The sequence below is a fragment of the Salvia splendens genome, chromosome 7, assembly GCF_004379255.2.
Source record: "Salvia splendens isolate huo1 chromosome 7, SspV2, whole genome shotgun sequence".
NCBI lineage: Eukaryota > Viridiplantae > Streptophyta > Magnoliopsida > Lamiales > Lamiaceae > Salvia > Salvia splendens.
Genome location: NC_056038.1, coordinates 5,915,196 through 5,940,282, shown reverse-complemented (window position 1 = coordinate 5,940,282; position 25,087 = coordinate 5,915,196). Strand labels below are relative to the sequence as shown.

At 35.4% G+C, this 25,087-nt stretch overlaps 3 protein-coding genes and 1 pseudogene across 3 annotated transcripts; all 4 read left to right on the top strand.

The window, feature by feature from the left end:
* Positions 1 to 1,172: 1,172 nt before the first annotated feature.
* On the top strand, positions 1,173 to 6,168 carry LOC121810234 (outer envelope protein 61-like). Its single transcript, XM_042211000.1, has 12 exons — positions 1,173 to 1,206; positions 1,443 to 1,551; positions 1,973 to 2,203; positions 2,754 to 2,810; positions 2,912 to 3,040; positions 3,321 to 3,398; positions 3,509 to 3,579; positions 3,750 to 3,799; positions 3,888 to 4,083; positions 4,354 to 5,032; positions 5,516 to 5,659; positions 5,818 to 6,168. Exons 2-12 carry the CDS (start codon positions 1,456 to 1,458, stop codon positions 5,962 to 5,964), a joined length of 1,878 nt encoding a protein of 625 aa, XP_042066934.1. The 5' UTR covers positions 1,173 to 1,206; positions 1,443 to 1,455; the 3' UTR covers positions 5,965 to 6,168.
* Positions 6,169 to 7,422: 1,254 nt separating this feature from the next.
* LOC121811430 (E3 ubiquitin-protein ligase RHF2A-like) lies at positions 7,423 to 11,991 on the top strand. Its single transcript, XM_042212284.1, has 9 exons — positions 7,423 to 7,574; positions 8,787 to 8,915; positions 9,001 to 9,047; positions 9,585 to 9,647; positions 9,718 to 9,826; positions 9,926 to 10,293; positions 10,380 to 10,487; positions 10,696 to 11,062; positions 11,692 to 11,991. The coding sequence occupies exons 2-8, from the start codon at positions 8,787 to 8,789 to the stop codon at positions 11,021 to 11,023; spliced, it is 1,152 nt and encodes a 383-aa protein (XP_042068218.1). The 5' UTR covers positions 7,423 to 7,574; the 3' UTR covers positions 11,024 to 11,062; positions 11,692 to 11,991.
* Positions 11,992 to 13,953: 1,962 nt separating this feature from the next.
* LOC121742484 (putative axial regulator YABBY 2) lies at positions 13,954 to 19,038 on the top strand. Its single transcript, XM_042135624.1, has 6 exons — positions 13,954 to 14,383; positions 15,370 to 15,489; positions 15,592 to 15,724; positions 18,373 to 18,421; positions 18,515 to 18,590; positions 18,688 to 19,038. Exons 1-6 carry the CDS (start codon positions 14,315 to 14,317, stop codon positions 18,733 to 18,735), a joined length of 495 nt encoding a protein of 164 aa, XP_041991558.1. The 5' UTR covers positions 13,954 to 14,314; the 3' UTR covers positions 18,736 to 19,038.
* Positions 19,039 to 20,535: 1,497 nt separating this feature from the next.
* On the top strand, positions 20,536 to 25,043 carry LOC121742387 (annotated as a pseudogene).
* Positions 25,044 to 25,087: the final 44 nt, after the last annotated feature.

Genomic DNA, 25,087 nt, shown 5'->3' with positions numbered 1-25,087 from the left:
GGCAATCGGCGCCGCCCACTTCTCTCCTTTCTAACTCTCTAGGTTTCTTCTCTCTCTTTTTTTTACTGGGTGACGTGTGGGGTGAATATATATACATGGTTGAAATTGTTTTTTTGATTGCTTCCTATTTCTAAGGAAACAGATTTGAACAAAAGATTTGGGAAGAAGCATATCGGGTATGGTCTTATGTTGGGCTTTTCCAAAATTGGGCTCAAACGGAAAAAATAAAAATGTATTTTGGACTCATAACAATTGGGTTCTAAAAGTGAAATACTTATTTCGACAAATAAATAAAGGCGAAAAATTTTCAGATGCGTAACGATGTCCTTTCGAAAATAAACAAAAAAGTCGGGTGTTACAATTAGACATCGCCGAAGATGACATTTTGTATATAGAAAAAGACAATTAAGAAAAATAAAAACTTCATAATTTAATATTATAATTTAAAACCTCATGATACAAATCAGAATTTACTAAACACTATTAACCCTAAATTTAATGGCAAAATTGATTATTCAAATAAGTTAGACCTAAGGGGGTCAGTGGATGTGTGACATGATGATGTTCTAATATTAGTACTTTTATATTATAGCTTGATTATTGGTTTCTGCATTGTCTAGTTTAGACTTTGAAATAGTAGTATTTTTATCCACTTTTCCTAATACGCACATTGTATCAATTTAAACTGGAACTTATTAATTCTCAAGTAACCAAACTATAATTTTCTACTACTCAGAAGCGCAAATTTTGTAAGTGGACATTTTAAAGCTTTATATTTTCACTAATGCATGTTGGCAGTAACTATACTATATTTGCAAACTATCATTTGCTGTTTCAGTTGCTTTTGCACTTTTCCAGCATTATTTTAGATAAAAAAATACTCCTTTTCGAATACCTTCACATCCAATCAATAATTGAAATATCCTGTACCTACTTGCAATGTTATAAGTGTCAGATCAAAAATACATATAATTTTAGATAGTACTACTCCATAGTTATCCCCAAAATTAAAATAATTTAAAATCTCACCACAATTTTGTAAGTATATATATTGATAGTGATTGGCATGGCCGAATAGGAATTAATAAAGTTAAATAAAAAATTAAAAACAAAAATATGAATAGATTAAGTATTAAAATAAAGAAATTGAAATGAAAACTAGAGTCGGATTCGGAAGAAGGAAAGAAGCATCTTTGTTGTAGCGTGGTGGGCGTCCTACTCCTACCAATTCCGACTTTTCCACTTTATTTTCTTTTCCCAATTAATTTATTCAAAATCTTTTGTATCTTGTTCATCCCCAGATTGAAATTCCCAAATCGATCCACTCCTACTTGAATTTTGAACATAAGATCCAAATCAAATCTCCCCGCAATTCGACGACTTATTTATTTTCTTCCATTCCGCGTAATTTATTGGGTCGGATTACTCGATTTTGGTTCCAGGGTTTTAGGAAGAATGTTCAACGGAATGATGGATCCCGAATTGATCAGGATGGCTCAGGAGCAGATGAGTCGGATGTCACCAGCTGATTTGGCTCGGATTCAGCAGCAGGTACTTGTCCCAATTATTCGATTATTTGTTGAGGTGATGTCGGTGGTCTGAATCTGATCTTCGGATTGTGTCACCTTTTTCGGGGAATTCAATGAATTAACGTGGAGGGTCTTATGTGGATTCATTGCAGAGATTGCTATATTGTAAAGCACTTCGTGGCTTTAGGGTTCTCTTTAATGGTTTATTCTTTCTTTTGATTATTTGTAGGTTAGGGTGGATTTGCAGCTCCTCTTTTGTGCTTAGTTGATGTGTAGTTGTTTACTAACCTGAAAATCTCGGGGGGCTTTACATTTGATGCATGCGGCTGTTTCAGTCTAGTGCTCATTATTTACAAAAGTTGACTGGATTTTATGTACTCCTATTTCTGGCTAAATTCTACTACCAATGACTTATGGTGGAGGCTAACTTGATTCTATCGCAGATGATGTCCAATCCGGATTTAATGAGGATGGCAACTGAAGGAATGCAAAATTTGAATACACAAGATTTCAAGCATGCTGCTGAGAAGTTGAAAAACGCTCGTCCAGAGGACATGGCCGAGATTAGTGAGAAGATGGCAAATGCTTCACCTGAAGAGTTAGCTGCTATGCGTGCTCGTATGGATGCACAGGTGTCTTATGAAATTAATGGAGCCGAGATGCTGAAAAAACAGGTAATTTTGACAGTGGGAAGATGTATTGAGTTGTTGTCGTTCTACCAGAGATTATTTTTCACATATTTCCTATTATACTATGCGCAAGTGACATTTTAGTACAATCAAGCTAACTTTTTGGTAGTTGCTATTTCAATTGCTCAATGATTGTCAGACATGATTTCTTCAAATGAAGAAGCCATCTTTTTGTTTAGTTACGCTCTTTGTAAAAGCATCTTTGGTTGAGGATTGCGATTGACCATATATTATGTATTTCTAATTCTAATAAATGTCTTTCAAGCATCACACAGGATGGATCTCAGTGCATAAGTTAATTATTTCTGGCAGAAAAAATAACACAATCTTGTTATTCTTACCCAAGTTTAAACATGCTAATATTGTCCCTGATTTATGTGTAATGCCTCCTCAATGTGGCATGCACCTATTCTTGATTAAATAAACATATGTGGAATAACATTAAATTGGAGGATGTGAATAGTACTTTTAAAAGTAATTCATTAATTTTTTTTCTGGAGTTTTTGTCGCACTTATTTTTTATATCTAATCTCAGGGAAATGAACTTCACAGTCAGGGAAAGTACGCATTGGCACTGGAGAAATATATGCGTGTAAGTTTAGTTTTTGTGCCTGTTATCTATGTCTATGGGTTGCACATGAGTTTCTTTTTGGAGCTGGAATTTTTAATCTTCATTGTTTTTGGGTGATATAGGCGAAGAAAAATCTTAAAGATATTCCTACTTCAAAGGGGAGGAATATCCTTTTAGCATGCTCTCTTAATATGATGTCATGTTACTTGAAAACCAAGCAGTATGAAGAGTGTGTTGGGGAAGGTACAGAGGTAAGCATAGATTCAACTTTTTTTCATTTTCTTTGTTAATCCATATATTCTTAATATCATTATTTAACCTTTTGGCGTGTTCCAAACAGTGGGTAAATATTATTTCTAGCGGTAGGGCCTAAAATGCTAAACATATATGCGATAAAAGTATTTTGCTGGTAAAAATTATGTACATTTTCTTCTTTTTTTTCGAAAAAACTCTTATTCTATAGTGACCTGCATTGATGACCTGGAGTAACCAATGAACAGTAGCTAGTACAATAACTTTCCTGTACTACAGGTTTTGGCTTATGATGCAATGAACCCTAAAGCTCTCTACCGAAGAGGTCAAGCATACAAGGAATTGGGAAAACTAGGAGTGAGTAATTGTTTTCAATTTCTTTGATGTGTATTGTTTTTGTAAGCTTGATTACTTCTCCACTATTGATATTTTCTTCTCTAATCCTTATTCACATTGAATGATTTCAGGAAGCTGTGTCTGACTTGAGTAAAGCACATGAAGTATCTCTTGGGGATGAAACTATTGCAGATAGCTTAAGGTACTGTATCTGGCTGTTCCCTAAGTTTCTCTTGTTGATCAATAATAATATTATCCAGCTTGCATTGAGGCTGGTTTTCCTCTCATTCTGCACCTTGGTCAGGTTTCACACCTTTATGGCTGTTCTTTTGATATTATTGACTGATGTTCTTTGATATTAAATATACGTAGGGATGTTGAGGAAAGATTGAATAAAGAAGGAGGCAGGACTCATTCAAGAGGTATGCTGGCTTGTACTTCAGTTTTCATGTTTTGACTGATATTCCTGGAATGATGTTTATATAAATGCAATTTCTCATATGTTTCTAGGGGTGGTTATTGAAGAAATAACTGAAGAAGCCACAGTATCATCTGATAACTCTGAGAATTTGACATCAAAATCTTCCATTTTATCACAACAAGAAACCAGTCAGTCTAAATCTACTCGATCTGCTAGTGTTGTGGAGCCTCAGCCATCTAATCAGGACTATTTTAAGGCTCTAAAAGATGACCCGGAATCTATCAGGTTCCATGGCACTCAATTCCTTTTTTGCCTTTTTCTTGTGCAAGTTGTAAAAGTTTGCATTGCTGACAGTATGTTCAAATTTATGTTTTCATGAATGTGGCTTAACAGCATCTGTATTGTTTGGATATATAATTATATATCCTATTTTTCGTTTGTAATATTCTCTTCCTACAGCTTTTGTGCTGAAGTATTTAACAGACCTTGTATTAGCTAATGGTAATGCCCAAGTTCAATAAGTTAAAAGTTTTTCTTTTTCTTATTGTACTGTAGATCCTTCCAGAACTTCATTTCTAGGACTGATCCTGAGACATTGTCTGCTATGAATGGCGGAAAAGTTGAAGGTATTTCTCCTGATATGTTAAAGACTGCCACTGATGTCATCGGCAAGATGTCTCCTGAAGAACTCAATAAAATGTTCCAATTGGCTTCCTCCTTCCAAGGACAGAAAAATGGTGGCAGTTTTACTCCTGGAGCAACTCCATCAAATCTATCACCTGACATGCTCAAGACTGCAACTGACCTGATGGCAAAAACGTCACCTGAAGACCTTCAAAAGATGTTTGAGATGGCTTCATCTTTGAAAGGGAATGAGGCAGCATCATCATCATCAGCAGGTTTCCCTGGTTCAGTTCCACCAAACATGACACCAGACATGCTCAAAATGGCAACTGATATGATGAATAAGATGCCAACTGAAGAGCGCGAAAAGATGTTTGAGATGGCTTCATCCATAAGAGGACAGGAACGACCATCATCAACTGCAAACAATGGAGTAAGATCAGATGAATCTAAAACTCGAGAGAATCTGTCAGTAAACGACAGTGACGCTGGTGAAAGTAGTTCCTCCCAACATCTTAATTCAAGTTTTCCAAGACCAGACTTCCTAAATTCCAGTGGTGATCTACAAGAGCAAATGAGAAACCAATTGAAGGATCCAGCTATGCGACAGGTTTGCTGCTTCATCCTTTTGCCTTTTCTGTTTTCTCCTCGGCCATTAATCTCAATCTTCTGTTTACTCACAGGAGAGAAGTATACATGTGATAGATCCTATTGGTTTTTTTATATCGTGAAAAATGTATGAAATTGATGATATGATTGGATTATGCTTCAATTATTCCATGTTTCTGATTGAATTTAATTTGGTTGTTTATAATGCAGTTTGTAGTATGGCCAGTTTCATTGTCCTTTGGGTGGTGTGTCTGGTTTTGCATCTGCAATACATATTTGTTACTCCTATATTTAATTTTTCATAGCCCCATTTTCAAATTAAGAAATGCTTATGCTTGTATGCTTTGTGGAAAACCCGGTATATAGCTTTAGTAATTAGACCACTGAATGGAATGAAGTCCGCAAACTTATGTAATTCTGAATCATTGCTTTTCTCTGTTGTAGAAAATGTGTTCTCAATTCTGTTTCGGATTATATTTTGCAGATGATGACATCAATGATGAAAAATATGAGCCCTGACGTGATGGCTAACATGAGCGAGCAATTTGGGTTCAAGCTTTCACGCGAAGATGCAGAGAAAGCTCAGCAGGCCATGTCGTCTTTGTCGCCTGATACTTTGGACACCATGGTACGTATCAAATATGGTTAATTGTTCACTCAACCCGCTGTGTTTTTTTCATATGGCTTCTGTTAACCTGAATGCCATCACTCTGACATTTAGAATCAATATGCTCATTAATGACTTGGTGTTTTCAATGCTGATTCCGAATAATTATATGATTACAGATGAAATGGGCCGATAGGATTCAACGCGGTGTAGAAGGTGCAAAGAAGACAAAGAACTTTTTTCTGGGAAGATCTGGAATGTTGTTGGCCATATTTATGCTCTTTTTAGCAGTCATTCTTCATTGGTTTGGGTTCGTGGGCAAGTAGATGGATGGATGTATACTGATGAATATGTGGCTGATTAGTCGATGAGATGCTTTTTTTTTCTTGACTTATTCGTTTTTTGTTTGGTAAAAGTAAGTGTAAGGTTTAAATTGTATTTTTTCATTTATAAGGAGGAAAGGCTTCCATTAACATTTACTATGTATTTATTTCTTCATCAGAAATAATGAGTATGATATATCTAATTAATTGACTGAACAATATTACTTATATGTCATTTTGAGAACTAAGAAAGTTTAGTTTCTGTAATTTTGATGCCTTACAAATGAATTGTTGACCTAGCAACTCCTACATGCTTGTCCGTAACCAATTAAAACTACATACATTTGTTATTTTGTAGGGAAAAACTACATAACTTTATTAGGAGTACCTTCTAAAAATTTTTACTTTTTGAACTTTTTATAAGCTTTAATGATTTGCGAAGAGAATTACTATTTTGAATCTAAACACTATAAATTACTACTTTTATCGAAATATAAATATTTTATTTAGTATAAATATTACTCCATCCGTCCACCATTTAAAGAGTCTTTTTTACTAGACATGAGTTTTTAAAAAGTATTTGATTTTATAAAAAAAAAGTAATCAGGAAAAGTAAGTGGAAAGTGAGACCATTTAAAATATTAGTTTTATATTAGATGGTGAGTATAAAAAAATTGATGGAATGACAGATCTATATATTAAAAATGGAATAAATAAATAGTTCTATAAATTATCGATAATAATACTAAAATAGTTCTTTAAATTATGGAAAGTAGGGTGGAAGTACCAATACACATAGATCCTCAAAATAATTTGACCCATATGGTGTCACTATTTTTGTCAAGTTGTGCAGAAAGAATTATCATCTGACAACGCCGTACTAAATTGACATATTTTCCAACTAATTTATTTATGCACCATCCAAATAAATAGATTTTTTTGGTTAGTAATTTATTGTACCAGTATTATACTACTCCTAATATGTAGTAGTACTAACTAATTGTAGTTGCAATTCCAAATTTCTCATCTGAAAAATACTTGCATAATTCATATAAAAATACAAAACACATCGTTTAAATCTTACACTTATAATATCCATTTTAATTGTTCTTGTATTATTCGATCTCATCTCATAATATTTTTGTTTGACTATATCTTTGTGCATGTACGATGGTATATATTTTTTTATTATTAACAAACCGCAAACATAATTACTGGGTACATGATTAATCTACCAAAAAAATATTAATTATATAAAATTTATATATTTTTAGTTAAAAATTACTCTCTTTGTTTCAAATTAAATGAATAAATTTTTTTGCACGTTTAAAACAATAATTTTTTAGTGGAATCTAATAATTATTTTAATTTCAAATGATGGAAGTACTTTTTACCACAGCAATAAATGTAGGAATAAAAGTAAAAATTGAAATAATTCTACATGAACCAACAAAAGAAAAGTCCACACCACTTTCTTCACATTCTTACTTTTCTCAACCCCCAATTCTTTCTTCTCTATAATCTAATATTCTCCTCTTTTCTCTAATTATCTATCTCTGCGCTGCTCGGCTTTGATCGGCTGTTTGATCGCCCCAATTTGTTAATTTTTGGAGGTAACTGTTACTCATCTTCTTAGAGGGTTATATTCTGAGTTTTCTCGCCCTTTCTTGGACTGATTGTTCTTGTATTCATTCTCGATACATTAAAGGTTGAGACTTTTTGTGGGTTTATGTTTATTTTGTTGCTGTTACAGTACTTTAGTTGGATGATGGAATTGGGCTTCTAGAAATCTTTGTTTAATGTTTGGGAATGTTTTATCCAACTAATTTGCGGTGTTCAAATTATCATAAGAGTGTTAGTCTTTTTTGTGGCCTTCCCTCTATTTTGTTGATGTCGGCAGAATTTGAGTTGGATGCACGAATATGGGGTTTTTACTTTTTAATATCTTCGTTGAAAATGCAATGGAATATCTTTTGCTTTATTCAGAATTTGGGTCGTGTCCAATTTGCTGGTGTAAAGACTAAGACTTAGGTGAATTTTTGGGATTCTTCAAATATCGATTTGGTTGAATGTATTGAGAATTTCTTTTGCTCGCTCACCAGCATAACATTACCATTTATCTGTAGCCATTTTGTTGATGACAATTGGGGTTTAAACAACCATTGTAGGTTTCAAGTGTATCTTCTTGGTACCTCTCTAATATGACATGAATTATCATTGATATATTTTGTTTTATTTTCCTTTGTTATGGTGCTAGTGTTTGAATTGTTTGGTGACAGTGGTGCTCGATGTTTTGGTTTAGTACTATAATTCAGTCTAATGTAGTTTTCTTGAGCTTAGACATAGTTCATCAGTGTAGTTACTTCTTTTTGGCGATTAAACTATAACATGTAAGTGAAGGCTCTACTTATTGGCAGGCAACATTAGATACTACTCAGACTATCTTCTCCAACATGCTGTTAAAGTGTTAAGCCCCCATTAAATAAGATTTTCCTGTAAACGAGCATTAATAAGCAGTGAATTCAGTTTCCTTAATCCAAATTGATGGTTGGTAGTTTTACAGTTAATTTGTGCTCCTTTTTCTGTCTTTACTTTTTGATGTATGTGATTTGATCTCCTTGAAGTCTAGTGTTGTTGCTTTTGTTTGCATTCTGTTGTATCATTACCACTTACTACTTTTTATGGTAAATGATGAGACTGCGTTCTCTGAATATCCTTGATTGAGCTCTACTGTCCTTTATTTTTCAGGTTGTTGATATGTCACAAATTTGATTTAAAGGAATTTTGAACAATCTGCTTTGTTAAATACTTAAACTTTGTGACAGATGGAAGAAGGAAATGTATCAAGCAGTTTGACTTCTGCTGCAGCTTTTGTGGAAGGGGGAATTCAGGAAGCATGCGATGATGCTTGCAGTATATGCCTTGAAGCCTTTTGTGATAGTGACCCTTCTACGGTATGTTCAAACTACTGTCTATTTCATTGATGGCGGAAAATTGGAACTGGCCTATGCTTAATTGTTTAATTTTTCTCTGCTTCAGCTGACTACTTGCAAGCACGAGTTTCATCTTCAGTGCATTCTTGAATGGTACATAACTTCCTTTTCCATAAATAAAGTTCCTACTCATTTCTTTTACAATGTTGGTATTCTGATATCTTGGGTATTTTCCATGTCTAATGATGAGACTTTGCTTTATATTTCCTACCAACTGCCAATATTGGATTTACATTTCAAGTCTATAAAACTCGTCCTGTTGAACCTATATAAGAAGGCTGAATAATTTTCCATTGTTACTGTATATAACATTCATATATGGTGTTTGATTATGAATGCTTTTGGTTTAAGATTGTAAAATTCAATGGGTAGATAGATTTGATACTTGATGGACTGCTAAACTAATGGAACTTGACATTCACCTTTTGGAAGAATTATTGCTTGTGACATGTACTTTTGCTTTTTTGCTGTTGAAACTAAAGTGTGCTTAATGAAAACTGAACGCAGCCATGTGCTTCCAAATTGTGCTCTTCTGACTTAGTTTTCCTAATTTTCTTCTTTCTTGTTTTATTTTATTTAAATTTGACTACTGGTGGATGAATTAGCCATGACATTAGAATACATCCTTAGGTGCCAGAGAAGTTCCCAGTGCCCGATGTGCTGGCAGTCTATTGGCTTGAAGGATCCCAGCAGGTATACTTGCCGTTTATTTCAGGTGCTTTAACTCCGTGAGTAGGGTTCTCATTGTGTGGTTATTTGACAGTCAGGAACTTCTGGATGCTGTGGAGCATGAGAGGAATATGCGAATGAATCCACCTAGAAATACAACTATATTTCATCATCCAAGTTTAGGGGACTTTGAGTTGCAACATGTTAGCTACTCCCATAACTTTCTACATCGTTCTCATCTTGATATTCTTTTAAAATGGCTATAATAGTTACATGGTCTTCATCTGATATTTGGGATGCAGTTGCCTGTTAATGCAAGTGAGTCTGAACTTGAAGAACGCATTGTTCAGCACTTAGCTGCTGCTGCTGCAATGGGGAGGGCTCGTCAGCTCGCTAGGAGAGAGGGTCAGAGGATTAGATCTTCTCAAGGCCGTCCTCGTTTTTTGGTATTCTCAGCTAATCCTAATGAGGCTTCAGCTGCATCTCCACTTTCTCAGAGAGAAGGCAGTAGCCCCCCACCTGAAGTTATAACTGCTGGCTCTAATTCTCCATATATGACTGTTGGAGGAGATGCTGCACGGTCTTCTACTGCTCAAGCTGAACAGCTCGGGACTACAGCCTCAGGATCAAGTCCTGGGGCATATCAACACGGGACATCTTCAAGCAATAGGTAAGTGTGCATATTTCTAGTGTTTCCTATCACTTTACCTTTAAAAGTTCACTCGGTCATACTTAACAATCATATTTTCTTTCTAGGTCTCCTGCCCATACTTCTCCCAATAGTCAAGATAGAACTGGTGGACCTTCAGATTTCCAGACATTTTCCGATTCTCTGAAATCCCGGCTTAGTGCCTTTTCAACCAGGTACAAGGAATTTTTTCTATATGATTTTCTTTTCAAGTCATTATTAGGGAAGAAAACATACAAAAACTGGATGCTGGTTTTGGGAATTTGTAATGCTCGAGAAAATTTGGTCTTCAAGTAGAGACCTTTACTTGGACCAAGGCAGTTAAAAAAAAATTGGTTTAACGATTATATTTCTGAATTTGATTTTCTTCTTCTGTATTCATAGATACAAAGAGTCCATAACAAAGAGCACACGGGGCTGGAAGGAGAGACTCTTTGCTCGCAACACTTCTACACCTGAACCCAACAGTGAAGTTCGTGAAGCTGACCAAAGGAATGCTAATGGTCCTGGAATTGCTACTCTATCACGAGTGATGGATCATCTTCAAATAGCAGAACATGGTAGAACCAACACATCTACTGCCTCACGTGCTGCAGAAGATACCAGGTCACCGGATTCTAGTGAACAGCAGGTCTCTGTGATGGGGAGCAGCCTTTCTTTGAATGAGGATGCTTCACAAGCTACAACTGCTGCTAGTCCTGCATCAACCTAAGTGCTGATCTCATCAAGTTCATTGCACTTCTTTTGTGCAGTAAGTATTTTTGCACGATTAATATATGCTTTACAATGAAATGTTTTAGATGGTAATCAACCTTAGGCTGGTCACGTGATGGTGGATCTATGTGTCCTTCAAAATTTGCATCGCTGTTGATTTCCATCAAAATTTATGGTCTCTTTGGTTTTGTGATGGCAATCCCCCTTTTCCTTGTCCCTCTATATTGGGATCCATGGAACTAGGTTGGTTTGCCTTGTATAATTGGTTCTAGATACTCAAAGTCTGGCTCATGTAAACTGGACTGATTAAAAATGAGTCTCGAAGAATTATGTAAACGGTGTTAAAGGCGTAGGCTTTTAATACTCAAATAGTAGCATAAGTACGATTTGCCAAAAAAATCTAGCTCTCTTTAGAAGTCGTACTACCCTCTTTCTGATTTCTTGAATGTGTAGCTTATCTTATTTTCACCCTAAAGATATATGTCATGACATTGTTGGGGATTTGAAAGTATACACATGTTTCTATTTTTTGACATGTGGCATAAATTGAAGATTATATCCAAAGACCAATTCAGTTGCTGTATTGAGCCGCCCCCTCTCTTAATAGTAATACCTTTTGCTAGTTTTTTCTCCCTAGTGTTGTTGATCTTGAGCTATCGTTATCAGGTGAATCACTAGGTTTCCAAGAGGCTGCTGCTGCAACGACGTCTGGGGCTAATGGTAAATGCTAAATCCACCAATTCATACTGTAATTTAGACAGTTTAGTGCAAATTTGCAAAAATTAAGGATCTTGAAACCCAAATTCAGTGTATAAACAAATATAGAGCTGTAAATTTTGGCCTGTAATCCTCTATAGTTTTATGTATGTATGTTGAACTCGTGCAAACTAATAAGCGAGCCTTCCATTGGAATGAGCAGCAAATTATCAACCTTTTGGTGTTGGTTGATGGTTTATTTATGTAAAATTGGGGTTTTATATTAGCTATTTTTGATGGGGGTTGTTGGCATCATTTTCTGTAGGGATTCAAAAAAATTTGATCCTCTGACCCAGCCATCATCTTCATCATAATTAACTGCCTTTGATCACTAGAATTTCAAATCTATTTTTCATTGTCACTTTACATATATGTTCACATACTCTAATCCTTCACATTCATACTCAACATATGTGGTATTTATTTTACATCATTCTAATACTTTTCAAGTTTTAATGTTAAGAAAGCCTCAACTGTTTCATTAACATTTAATCTTAAAGCATTTTTCATATCAAATTTCCAAGTTGAAGTGAGTTCATCTGCAGACTCAGTGATAAAACATGTACTTACATCAAAATTAACTAATAAAACGATAATATAACTTGGAAAGATGAGGGATAGAGCTGATATAGAACCCGATGTAAAATTGAAGAACTCGATGTACAATCACACCTCTCACAGTGAGCTGGGCAAGAATTGTCTCTATTGAAATGGACTTGTATGAGATTTGACACTCATCCATTCTCGAGTGTTGTAGATCATGAATATGGGATTTGAGGGTCTTTTAAATTTGAAGATCGAAAGACCTTGACCATCATCTAAATAGTGCATTGATTGAGCGGTGACGCCCAGATGCAATCACAATGACTTCCTTCAACATTGTCATGATAAGCTTTGCCACATTTGGAGTGAGTATGAGTCGCAAGATTCACGTATGACGGAGGAGTACATGGATTGGTATCGAAGAATCACTATGACCTACGTCCCTCAGCTTGGCATACACTCATATGAGGGCTATCACGAAACGCCTTCTTCACATAGTTTTATGATGATTCACAACTCATGGATAGTTATTACACAGTGTTGATGAGTTATTTGATGAATTCGAACTAACTTCATTTGTTATAGGTGGAGACAGTTAGTTGCACATGCTACTTTATCTGAAGTCGAGATTATAAATCCTAACATGAGTTGCATAATGTCTTAAACATGCTTGAGGAATGACTTGGGACTCGTGGTGAGAGTGACTATTTGGAGTAAAATAGAGAAAAGTAGACGGTCCGGAAAGAAAGGTGTCTAATTTGTAGGAAATTAGCGAATTCAGTCATAATTCATGGTTTTTAATATAAGTTGGCATTTATAAATACATTCCAAACCCTAGAAATGAATGGGAAATCAATCACAGGTCTATTATCACAGACACCTTAAAACAAAGTGTTAGATCAAATTTGGAGTAGTAGTCAGTTTAGGGACATGTTATTAAGTAGGTTAGTGTATACTAATATTCCATATTGCGTTTTGTCGTATTATAATTATTAGGAAGTGAAATAAAAGTGAGCAACATGTCACGTGGATACTGTCAAGTCTCTACCCATCGTTTAAAGTTGGGTCTCATCTGTCACATCGTCACACATATCTTCGTATTTGACGTATTCTGGGATAACTTAGATTGAGCTCATCTACTCCAAGATTTCGTCTTTTTCGTCTCTCTTTTTTCTTTTTATTCTTTCAATGATTTCTTCAGTTAAACTCACCAACCCAATCTATTTATATATTTATATGAATAATGGATCATAAATAACTTGATTTGGTTATTTCAAAGTTTATTTGTGTGCTTAATTGCCTATAAAATTAAGAAACTTAGTCAAATTTTAATTTGTTTACACCTTTAATTATATATAATCGATAATAAATAACTTGATTTTGGTTTTTGGTTATTGGTTATTTCAAAGCTAATTTGTAGGGTTAATTGCCTATAGAATTATTTTGGTCAAATTCTAATTGTCTAAATTATACTTTTTAAAATTTGAATTATAAATCATGAAGTTCCAAAATTTTCTCAGCAGTCACGTGATAACTTTTACAGAGACAAATTCGATGCTAAATTGGTGAGAATTCAGAAATCTAGGCTTATGTATATGGTTGAGAAGAGATATACTGATACACTAATCCCTAAAACATTCTTGAGGATTAAATGTGGCACATTCCAGCTCTCCTTCTTGATAGATGACTCCCACCCACTCTCTCTCTCTCTCCCTCTCTAAACTCCATGTCTCCATAAACAGAAACCTTCTTTTCTTTTCACAAACCCCACAACTTGCCCACAAACACACCTCCCATTTCGCATATCATCATTTCTTTTCATACACACAAAACTTTTTTTTAAACATATACCTTTATACAATTATACTCCAACCCCCCCTCTCCACACAGAAATTATGAGCTATAATACACACTCTCTCTCCCTCTCTAAACCTAAGGCAGTTTGTTTTGTTTGTTGATAGATCTGTGGCGACCGAGATCCGGTAAAAGAATGTCATTTGATATGAGTTCGGAGCGAGTTTGTTATGTTCAGTGCAACTTCTGCAACACCATTTTAGCGGTATGATATCTATGTCTTAATTTTCAATTTGCTTTGTGATTTGAACAGCTCAGATCGAAGATGACCTAATTGATGACCTAATTTTGAGGGGAGTTTCCCCCGAAACTTTAGCAGTATAAATTGGGGGAATTGAAAGAGATCTTTGCTTCAGAATTTAATTTGATGTTTTTTTGTCTTGAATGCTGGAGAAACACTCTGGATCTCTCATTCTCCTTTTCAACGTATATAAATAGTATTTGATATTTTATGCTACTTTCATTTTAAAAAAATACTGTGAGTATTTCACTTGAGATTCAAGGGTTTGGAAAATATAGGGATCTACTAAAAATAGCATGAATCTCACTAGTTTGTTTTAAGGTGATTTTGTCGGATATCTTGGATTTAGGCTTTTTAGGGTTCTTGAAAGCTTTTTCTATCTTTTTGAAGTTTTTGTCTACTTCTACGGTTGATTTGTTTAGATTTAAATGTATACTACAACACATTTATTCGAGAAACTCTGAAAGGGAATGATTTATTTGTGAAGAAATGAGCAAAGACAGTGTGGTAATTGAGATGATGATGATATAAGGTGATCGATGATTTCCGTTCCAGAGCAGTCGTTTTCTTCTCTCTCTTTCTGATACACATAAAGAGGTAAAGAGAGAGAGAAAGCAGGAAAAAGTGAAAGGAGAGACGATAATGGGACTTTATGTTTAGCACAAGCCATTGCTTATGTGCCTGCTACCACTGCCATCATTTTTACAGTCAATAATATCGTTACACTCTCATCAATGCTTTGCATTTGCAGCCTTCTAATTATTACTGGAATAATATAATTTCTTTTTCTTAAAATCAAGATTTTTTCTTCCCAATTAGATAGAGTGTGCAGTGAAGAAGAATAACATTTTCCTGAATTAGGGTTTAGTTGCAACTGAAACTGATGTTTGAAACCTCAAGTTTGGATCAATAGTAGGAAGAAATTAATTGTAGGAAGTGAATGATTGTAGGTGAATGTTCCAGGAAGCAACATGTTGAATGTGGTGACTGTTAGATGTGGGCATTGTGCTAATTTGCTGTCTGTTAGTATGGGAGGTTTGCTCCAGTCTGTTTATCTCCAAGATTTCCAGGTATTATATATTGTATGCAAATCATTCCAACTTTGAAATTGGAGTTTATAGTATTCCAAATTTGAGAGAGATATTGTTGAATATTTTAAATTTCACATGCAGAAACAACAATCAATGGGAGAGGCTGCTGTTAAAGAAAGTGTGAATATTGGCTCATCTTCAACATATAATACTAATAGATATGGTCCATTGCAGACTCAACATGAAGTACAACCTAAGATGCCTCCAATACGCCGTAATGTTCTCTTATCTTTTTCTCCTTAGCTTCCCATTATTTGTTTTCTTATATTTATTGACATTCTATTAAATTTATCATTTCTCAACATGTGCTGTAAAAAATCTCCCATGCATTTACTATATATCTTGAAAATTCCACTTTGATTTTTTATTCAAGTTAATGATGAAAAATGAGCACTCACTTTTATCGTTCTCTTCACTCTTGGCCTATTGTGACTGCGACAGTACTATCTTTTCTACCATATCACTAATTTAGACGTTTGTTTTTACTATACATTTATATAGATAAAAGTAAAATGTTGCTTTTTTTTTCTAAGGCCACCCGCAATGCGTTACGCGGGTGGCCCGAATCTCGTTACTCCGTGACGGAACGGTGGCGGGACGCGTTGCAGCGTCTCTTCCCGTCACCGTCTCGCCGGATCGCCCGTCACGCCGAGACGCGGCACGGGACGGCTCCCGCGACGTGGCGCGCTCCCAGGCCATGCGTGACGCCCACTCGCCGGCCCGCGAGTGGGATTCGTCACGCTGACGCAATAAATCAATTTTTAAAAAAAAATTTGAAATAAAAAAAATTTAAAAAGTGGAAAACGGTAATATTACCGTTTTCTAGCCGTTTTTCAATTTTTTTATTTATTTTTTTATTTTTTTTACTCTATAAATACTCATAATTCATCCTCATTTCACACACAACTACACATCTATTCTTCCCAAATCATCTACATTTCCTCTCCAATTTTCATCTCAAATCATCTCTCTTTTATTATTCCCCCAAATTTAATCGATCTCATGGATCCATATGAGCAAATGCGTCAAATAATGGAAGAATCACTTGAAAAAGATCGAAGCCGGGAAGCGGAGGAAGGCGCGCCGCCCCAAAGATGCTCCCAGACTTACATCCATCGTAACTGGGAGGAAGCCGCCACAAGGTTAGTCCGCGACTACTTCTGTGATAACCTGGTGTGGGGAGATACCTACTTCTGTCGCCGTTTCCGCATGCGGCGACCGATATTTCTCCACATCGCAAATACATTGGCGGCCCGGGAAGAGTTCTTTCAAGAAAGGTTCGACGCCGTCGGCCGTCCCAGCCACACGACGCTGCAGAAATGTACTGCAGCAATCCGTCAGCTTGCAACTGGACAAACGGCGGATGTGTTCGACGAATACCTCCACATTGGAGCCAGCACTGGGAGAATGTGCTTGCTTCAATTCTGCAAAGGCGTCCGGGCAGCCTTCACCGACGAATTTCTCCGGAAGCCAAGCACGACAGATTGCCAGTTTCTGCTCCGCCTTCACGAAGAAGTGCACGGATTCCCCGGGATGCTTGGCAGCGTCGATTGCATGGACTGGCAATGGAAGAATTGCCCGGTGGCCTGGAGGGGGTCGCACACGAGCGGCCACAAAGGCACCCACCCCACCGTTATACTCGAGGCCGTCGCCGACTACCGGCTATGGATCTGGCATGCGTACTTCGGGGTCCCCGGCTCGAACAACGACATAAACGTGCTACACCAATCCGACATCTTCGCCGAAGTTTTGGATGGTAAAGCACCGGCCATCAACTTCACCGCTAACAACCGGCGCTATAAAATGGGGTACTATCTTGCCGACGACATCTACCCGAAGTGGCCAACCTTCATGAAGACGTGCACCAAGCCTGTGAACGCAAAGCAGACGCTTTTTGCGCAGAAGCAGGAGGCTGTTCGGAAGGATGTGGAGTGGGCGTTCGGGGTTCTCCAAGCGCGCTTCAACATTACTAAAGCCCCGGCTCATACGTGGTTCATGGAGAGCATGGTCGACCTCATGTATACGTGCATAATCTTGCACAACACGATTGTCCAAGACGAAGGACCCTGAGGCGGGAAATTGGTTCGACCCTGAAGCCCGCGGAAGCTCAACCGCAAGTAGTCCGCCTCGAAGTGGAGTGCATCCGTCTATACAAGAACGGTTGTCTATTCGGGCAAGGACACATGACTTTACCGCCCACGCCCAACTCCAAGATGATCTAATGGAGCACATTTGGGCAAACTTTGGCGGAAGAAATTAAATTATGTATTTTTAATTTTTTTAGGATTTTTAATTATGTTTTTTTTAAAAAAAAATTTTCGAATTTTATGTTGTAATGTTATTTTATTTTTAATGAAGTGTGTTTTTTTAGTTGAATTTGGTTGGAAATAAAAATAAAAATGAAATTGAATGAATAGTAATTTAAGGGACGGAGGGTTGCAGGTTCCGTACCTTAGTTAAGGGATGGAGTAAAAAAGTACAGTGGGGCCGCAAATAGTAATTTAAGGGACGGTTTAGTGACAGCGTTGTGGATAGCCTAAGAAATTGATTGTATTTAGATAAAATGTTTAAATTTACACAAAAAGAAACCTTGCTTTGTTCCCCCCCTTCAACTTAAAAACATAAATTTAAAGAGTTTTATTTCATGCATATGCAAACTTATTTGTGCTGATACAAGAAGTTAAAAAAAACTATGCTCATACCATGTTTGATCATTAAAAACTATGCTCATACCTTGCTCGTTTTATTATATAATCATCAAAGATGAAAATGTTTTTTTAATTACACTACTTTTCATAATGTAATACTAGCACCTCTTTTATCTTAAATTAAATTTGTTAAATAACTTTGAAATTTTTACAGCACCGGAGAAGAGGCAACGTGTTCCGTCAGCATACAACCGTTTCATAAAGTAAGTTCTTTTCGCAATAGCAAAATCCAAAAATAATGAGTTTTATTTATTTTCCAATTTGCTTCAACATCTATATGTATAATAACTTTGCAGAGAGGAGATTCAGAGGATAAAGGCTAGCAATCCTGAAATTACTCATCGTGAAGCTTTCAGCTCAGCTGCAAAAAATGTAAGTCGTTAATTAACAATTATAAACTACATGAATTAGTTTATTCATTTATTTGTAACTAATTAAAATTGTTGTTATTTGTCTTGAATTAATGCAGTGGGCACATCTTCCTCAGATTCATTTTGGACTCAACAAAACAAGCTAAGATGTGAGCCATGAAGATTACTAGGGGTGTTTTTTTATATGTTATAATATTATTATATGTCATGATCAGTTAATTAATAAGTGTTTGTGAAAGAAAATTTGCTAAATTACAAAAATAAGCGTGTGGTAATGCTAGATTATTAAATTCGATGATGGATTTCATGCCTATTGCCCACTCGCTTTGTATTTTGTGGGATTGATAATACTCCTCCATACATATATTAACTAAAAACAAAATTTGCATTTGATGTATCCCTGTTGGTAAATTAATGTAATATGTTCTCCCTTTCTAATTTGATTTTAATCAGTTGAGAGTTCTGAAGTCTTATGTTATTGTGGTAATGATGGTACGTGTATTTATAAATCATTACAACCAAATGTCTAATTATATCACAATAATGACATTAAGAGCTGCCTGTACTACATTTAGTTGCACTCAGTGTTTATATATTTTATAAAATTTAATACTAGTACGATTTTAAATGAAAGGAATTCTGTGGAATTTATAAAATAACAAAATATTCGACATCTAAAATTATCAAAAAATGTTTTTGTTATGCAAATACACAAATTTTACTATTAATAAAAAATTCAATAAATAATAAAAATATATTGTCGTAAAAAATTATATTTTCACATATCATAAAAATAGGAATGTAATCAAATGCAAACCCTAAATATTGTATAAACTCCAAACTATGATTTGAACTATTAAAAAATATCAACAGATGACAAAATAGTAGCAACACAAAATGTCAACACAGTGTCAACAGTTAATGCTGTGTTGATATTGTGTTGACACTGTGTTGACATTTATAGTTGCTACTAGTTTGTCATCTGTTAATATTTTTCAATGGTCCAAATCATAGCTGAGAGTTTGTACAATATATGAGTTTTCATTTTATCACGGGTAAATTGCTTCTAAAATCATGAACTTTCACAATAGTTTAGTTTTTCTCGTGAACTTTAAAAGTAGCATAAAAAATCATGAACTTTACCGGGTTGTGCAAATTTCCCAAACGACCCGACCCGGTAGTTTTCCAGTATAAACTTGTCCTATGTGGCAGCCGGAAGCGTGACTAGGCAGCTGGAACACAAAACTATGTCGTTTTGTGAATTGTGTGTGGCGAAAAAAAAATTAAAATTTCACTGCTGGAGGAAAATAATTTCGCTGCACAAAACAAAAATTAAAATCTCGCTGCATATCACCTCTGAATATCACCTAAAATTCCAATCCAATAATTCATTTCCAAACCTTGTTTTTTAATCAAGCTTTCGCTTTCCATCTTCATTTTCTCTACTTTCGACTACCCCGATTGAAATTTATAGAACTCGGCATAAAATTGCTTTGAATTTCTTTAATTTAATTTGAATGAATGGCTGCTGCTGTGGGTTGTGGGTCTTCCTGGGCTCAATTCAAGGATATCTCGTCGCGAAGAAGTTTGAGGAATAAAAATGGCGATAGTAAGGGATTTAGGGTTTCGTGTGTGTCTTCTACCGTGGCTGATCCGTACCAGACACTGCGAATTCGCCCTGGTTCGTTTGAATCTGAGATTAAGAAGGCCTTTAGGCAGCTTGCTCTTAAGTAATTTCTCAGATTTTTGTTCAATTGCATAGAAAATTTAATTTTGGGGGTTTCTTGAAACTGGAGTCTGTTTAGGCATTGCATTGCTGTATCTTAAGTTTTCAGCTATAGTTAAAATATTTTTTTTTAAATTTAAATCCATGTCGTTGCATATATCAGCGTCCACAACATCATCTATGTTAGACACTTAACACGTCAGCACTCTACTTAGCCGGAATAACCCACTCGGGAAATCGGTACACGAGAGCAAAGTTCATGATTTTTGACGCAACTTTTAAAATTAACAGAAAACCAAACTATTGTGAAAATTCATGATTTTAGAAGCAATTTACCCTTTTATCACTGCCCAATAAAAATAACTATATCTTTACAAATCACAAAATCAGCTAAGTCCTTACATAATTAAATAGCATTATATATTGTCACATGCTTTATTTTTGTGACACAATAACTATCCACCTACAATACATCACAACATTAGTTAGTGTCATTTGTAAATCTCTCTATACATAAAAAAATTAGTACTCCTGTGTTGTAGTGAACATTATATGATGTGAAAAATTAACTATTAATATGGTTATAAAATAATAATGTGACAATATATTCATCATGGTGTACTCTATTGCTTAGATAATTCCATACTACAAATATATATCCTACCAACACAGTTCGTTTATAACCCTTTCAAGGACGCTAATTAAATTGTGCAATTTTCAATCTTCTAACTGCGTCGTTGATTTTGCTCATTGGGATAACGTTCGATGATCTCCATAATCTACGAATTTTTCACAGACAACACATGATTATGAGCTTTGTTCAAACATGCTTTGCTTAGTAGAATGCTAACTTGAACAGATTAGGTATAGTTCGAACGAGGCAGGTCGGTGAGACGATCAATGCCACACGTATCGCAGATCACGAAGACCTGCAAGATTCAAACACACAGAAAAAAAAAATCATTAGGCCTAATTCTCATCAAGTGGAAGCCAAAATAAGCAGCAGCATGTTTACTTCAAATTTGAGTGTGTTTTTAAGGTATCCGGTGACGAGATCGTAGTTGGCGTGCATCCGGATTCCATTCGAGCTCGGCCAAACTCATTTAGGACTCTTAATGCGGAACAGAGGTAGTACTGTATTATTTTTTCAGAGAACGAGTACCTAAAAAGAAGTGTATCAAGCATGAGTATATAATATATTTTCAATCGTGGCTATTAATGTTCAAATTATGTCTTAAATGGGCCTTTGTATTTCAACTCAAAGCCCAAATTTAAGAATTCAGGAGACAGGATCTGAAGCCCAAATTAAAATTTTGTTTTTGTATTTTCACTTTACTTTTATTTATTGAAACGGAAATTCTTGAAAGAGGGAAGATCAGAATCTCCGACGGGTGCCGTCAGTAGAGCCGCCGCCGACGATGATCTTCTTCTCAAGGAATTCTTCGCTGAGGTCAGCGAGGTCGAGCGCGATAACAAAGTTAGCAGGTTTATGTTGAACGAATACTTGTTGGTTAAAAAAAATTAATTTCTTCGCAGCATGTTTTTGTTTCTTGTCAGAAGAAATTGGTCATAATATTGGTAGAATGAGCGTGAACTTGTTATATCATGTACTTCCATATGTATTATGTATTCCTTGGACGCATATCTAGATGGTTTTCAACCTAGTGGTATTTGTTCACTAGATATTGGGGGCGATAAGGTAGAGAGATTTTGAAAATGGAATTGTGTGCTGCTTCTACCTTAAAATTGAATCTTGAGCTGATGAAATTGGGAATTTTTTGGATACTTGGAATTTCTAGCTAATAAGTAATTTCCCTAAGGACCTAGATTTCTTACTGAATAACTGAGTCTAAGAATCTAAAACAGTTGGGGATGAAACCAAGATTGCCTCACTTGCATTTTAGTAGGTTTCTGATTGTTTGTTCAGAACAAACATGTCTCATCTAGTAAATTTGTGCTATGTATGTTTGAGGATGCCATTACTATAAATATGTTGTCTTTGTTTGTGACGTCATTTATATATTCATGAATGAAGCATGAGATGGGACAGGCTGGTTACTGATTTAGTGCTACCTTGTTGAAAATATGGGATGATTATTATCCATAATAATGTAAGCTCAATTTAGCATTTTGAGCATGATATTTTGGAGCAGAGTTTGTTATATTTTTCAAAGTTGCAGTCTCCTATCTGCTAGCTGCTCTTCTTATTCTTTATTCTCCTTCAATTCAATTTTGTATGTTAGTGATTTACTTCCAGCTGACATAACCAAATGTTTACTGTAGGATCCTTTCATGTTTCAAGTTAAATGCATTTGAGTATCTTAACCTTCCATTTACATCCTCTGTAGATGACGTGAAAAGGCAATATCGAAAGGTGAATTTCTGGTTTTTATGAAATTGCTAAGCACAGGTTAATTGGTATCTGTGAGAAATAATTGCAGGTGCAACTCTATCTTTGTTCTTGCAGTTATCATTGCTTGTTCCCCTGATAAATGCAAACATCCATATTATTTTTCTGAAGAAAACATGTGGTGCATACATCCTTTTATTCTTCTAATAGTTCAATATATTCTTCTTTTCCCTCTTTATCCAACTAGTTTATACTCCCTCTGACCACAAAAAATAGTCTCATTTGTGGACGACACGAGTTTTAATGAGAAATTGATAAAGTAAGAAAGAGGAGGAGAAAAAGTGGGTAAAGTAAGAGAGATAGGGAGAAAAAGTAGATAAAGTATGAGAAAGAGAAGAAAAGGTGCCAAACGTATAAGAGAGATTTATAAATGAGACTATTTTTTGTGGACATCCAAAAATGGCAAAATGGGACTATTTTTCGTGGATGGAGGGAGTACAGTCTATACTGCAATGTTATTCCATGTTACTAATTTGGTAAGAAAAATACTATTTTCTCTTCATTTTATAAAAATAATGATTCAGTTCTGAAATTGGAATTTTGCTTCTCTGAACAGCTTTAGCTAAAGCACAACAATTGTTACTCGACCAACAAGAGAGGGATTATATTCTGAACCAGGTTAATGCTGCACGAGGTGGATCTTTTGAGCTTATTTTTCTATGTTTACCTTATTCCTTTCATTCTTTGTTTTTGCAAGATATAATTCTCCCATTTTTCCTCATCCAACATAGTTATCTCCTACTAATATCGTGTGTTTGGAGTCAACTGATACAGATCTGTTCAACATTGAGGTTGAACAGATTACTAACAAGAGATTACTAACATTTCTTGGTATCTCTGTTTATAGTAAATCTACTCTGTAAAATAAAGATAAAAATCATGAAAACTATCTCTTCTAACTACTCCACGATTTAATTGATCGAAAAAGAAAGGCTTGGGGGTAGTCAAGGGAGCTTCTGGTTCACAGTAATCTATTCTTTTACTTTTCTCACTGTTCATCACCGTCTCTCCTTTTGTTTGTTTGGCTTGTAATAATAGTATACAATAACAAATTTCTGAAAGAGGCTCATGATCATGATCTAATATTCCTTGCAGAGGAACTTAGAGCAAAAAAGGAAGAAGCAGCTTAAAAAAGACACTGCTACCAAATTAAAATCATTAGTTCATAAGGTAAAAGCATTGGCTCAATTCAAGTAGCTTTCATTATTCTTTATCAGTTGTTATTAAGCTACTGAATTTGTTAGTTATATTCACAGAAGTAAATAACATCTTTTTGTCTTTTAATGAGTGTATTTTCACATATCCCCCTCACATGCCGATATTTCTTTCCATTCGTAATGAAAACGTTTCTTGTGTATTTGCATCTCTATGCAACAACAGGGGAAATATGAGCATGAATATGAACGATCAGTGGAATTCCAGCAGCAGTTGAAATTGAAAGTTTGAGAACTCTTAACAGACCAAGAGTGGAGGAGAAGAAAGATGCAGATGAGGGTATGCCTTCAAGCCGGTCTAGGAACTTCAAACCTACTTGTTACATCATAACTTAGCTCAGTTTCTCTGCAAATATAACTCACAGGCGAATTTCTACTTGGCTCTTTTGGGTTGTTTTACTGTTTTGTTCTAAATGCCATAGATATCAGAGGAAGAAGGTAGATTAAAGAAAGACAAAGAAGAAACAAAGGAAATGTGGAAACGAAAGCGTGAACACGAGGAGCAGTGGGAAGGGACGAGAGAAAAGAGGGTTAGTGTCCCGTACATGTACTACATTGTCTGCATTACAAAGCAATCATGAACAGAAGTGTTCTTCATTTTCGATAAATGCAAACTAGATATTCATTGAAGTTCACTTGGTGTTGGTTTCACTATAGGTTTCATTTTTCAATTAACAGGTTTATAGCTGGAGGGATTTCATGAAGGGAGGAAAGAAGGTAAGATCATATTTCTTACTTTTGGTTATGATACATTGGGGTCTTTATATCATACCAAAAGTTATGATATGGTTTCGTTAAATTTTTATTCACTCCTTTAGTTAGCAGTAGTAAGTTAAATTAGTACTTGCATTGGTAATTTTACAGGCTAAGAAGGGTGAGCTTCGACCACCAAAGCTGAAGATGGAGGATCCAAACAAGTCGTATGTTCAAAGACCGCTCGAACAAGGGTGAAACTAGTCTGCTTTGAGATGTAGTGTTGCTAGTAACTGTTTTAGCCTCTCTGTTGTGCCCCAATTTAACTAGTCATCTCTCAAACAAAAGACAAACACCTTTATGGTGACGTGTACAATATTCATTAATACCAGTTGCTTATCATAGTTCCATGTAATTCTTTGGCTGTTAGTAGTAGTATTATATAAGTAAGCTTG

Bases quoted from the DNA above. Each gene is read 5' to 3' on its own strand.
- LOC121810234 (XM_042211000.1), top strand. From the start codon at position 1,456: ATGTTCAACGGAATGATGGATCCCGAATTGATCAGGATGGCTCAGGAG. The intron at 2,204-2,753 runs GTAATTTTGACA...ATCTAATCTCAG, and splicing joins CCGAGATGCTGAAAAAACAG to GGAAATGAACTTCACAGTCA. The intron at 3,580-3,749 runs GTACTGTATCTG...AAATATACGTAG, and splicing joins ACTATTGCAGATAGCTTAAG to GGATGTTGAGGAAAGATTGA.
- LOC121811430 (XM_042212284.1), top strand. From the start codon at position 8,787: ATGGAAGAAGGAAATGTATCAAGCAGTTTGACTTCTGCTGCAGCTTTT. The intron at 8,916-9,000 runs GTATGTTCAAAC...TCTCTGCTTCAG, and splicing joins GTGATAGTGACCCTTCTACG to CTGACTACTTGCAAGCACGA. The intron at 9,648-9,717 runs GTATACTTGCCG...GTTATTTGACAG, and splicing joins GGCTTGAAGGATCCCAGCAG to TCAGGAACTTCTGGATGCTG.
- LOC121742484 (XM_042135624.1), top strand. From the start codon at position 14,315: ATGTCATTTGATATGAGTTCGGAGCGAGTTTGTTATGTTCAGTGCAAC. The intron at 14,384-15,369 runs GTATGATATCTA...GAATGATTGTAG, and splicing joins TCTGCAACACCATTTTAGCG to GTGAATGTTCCAGGAAGCAA. The intron at 15,725-18,372 runs GTAATGTTCTCT...AAATTTTTACAG, and splicing joins TAAGATGCCTCCAATACGCC to CACCGGAGAAGAGGCAACGT.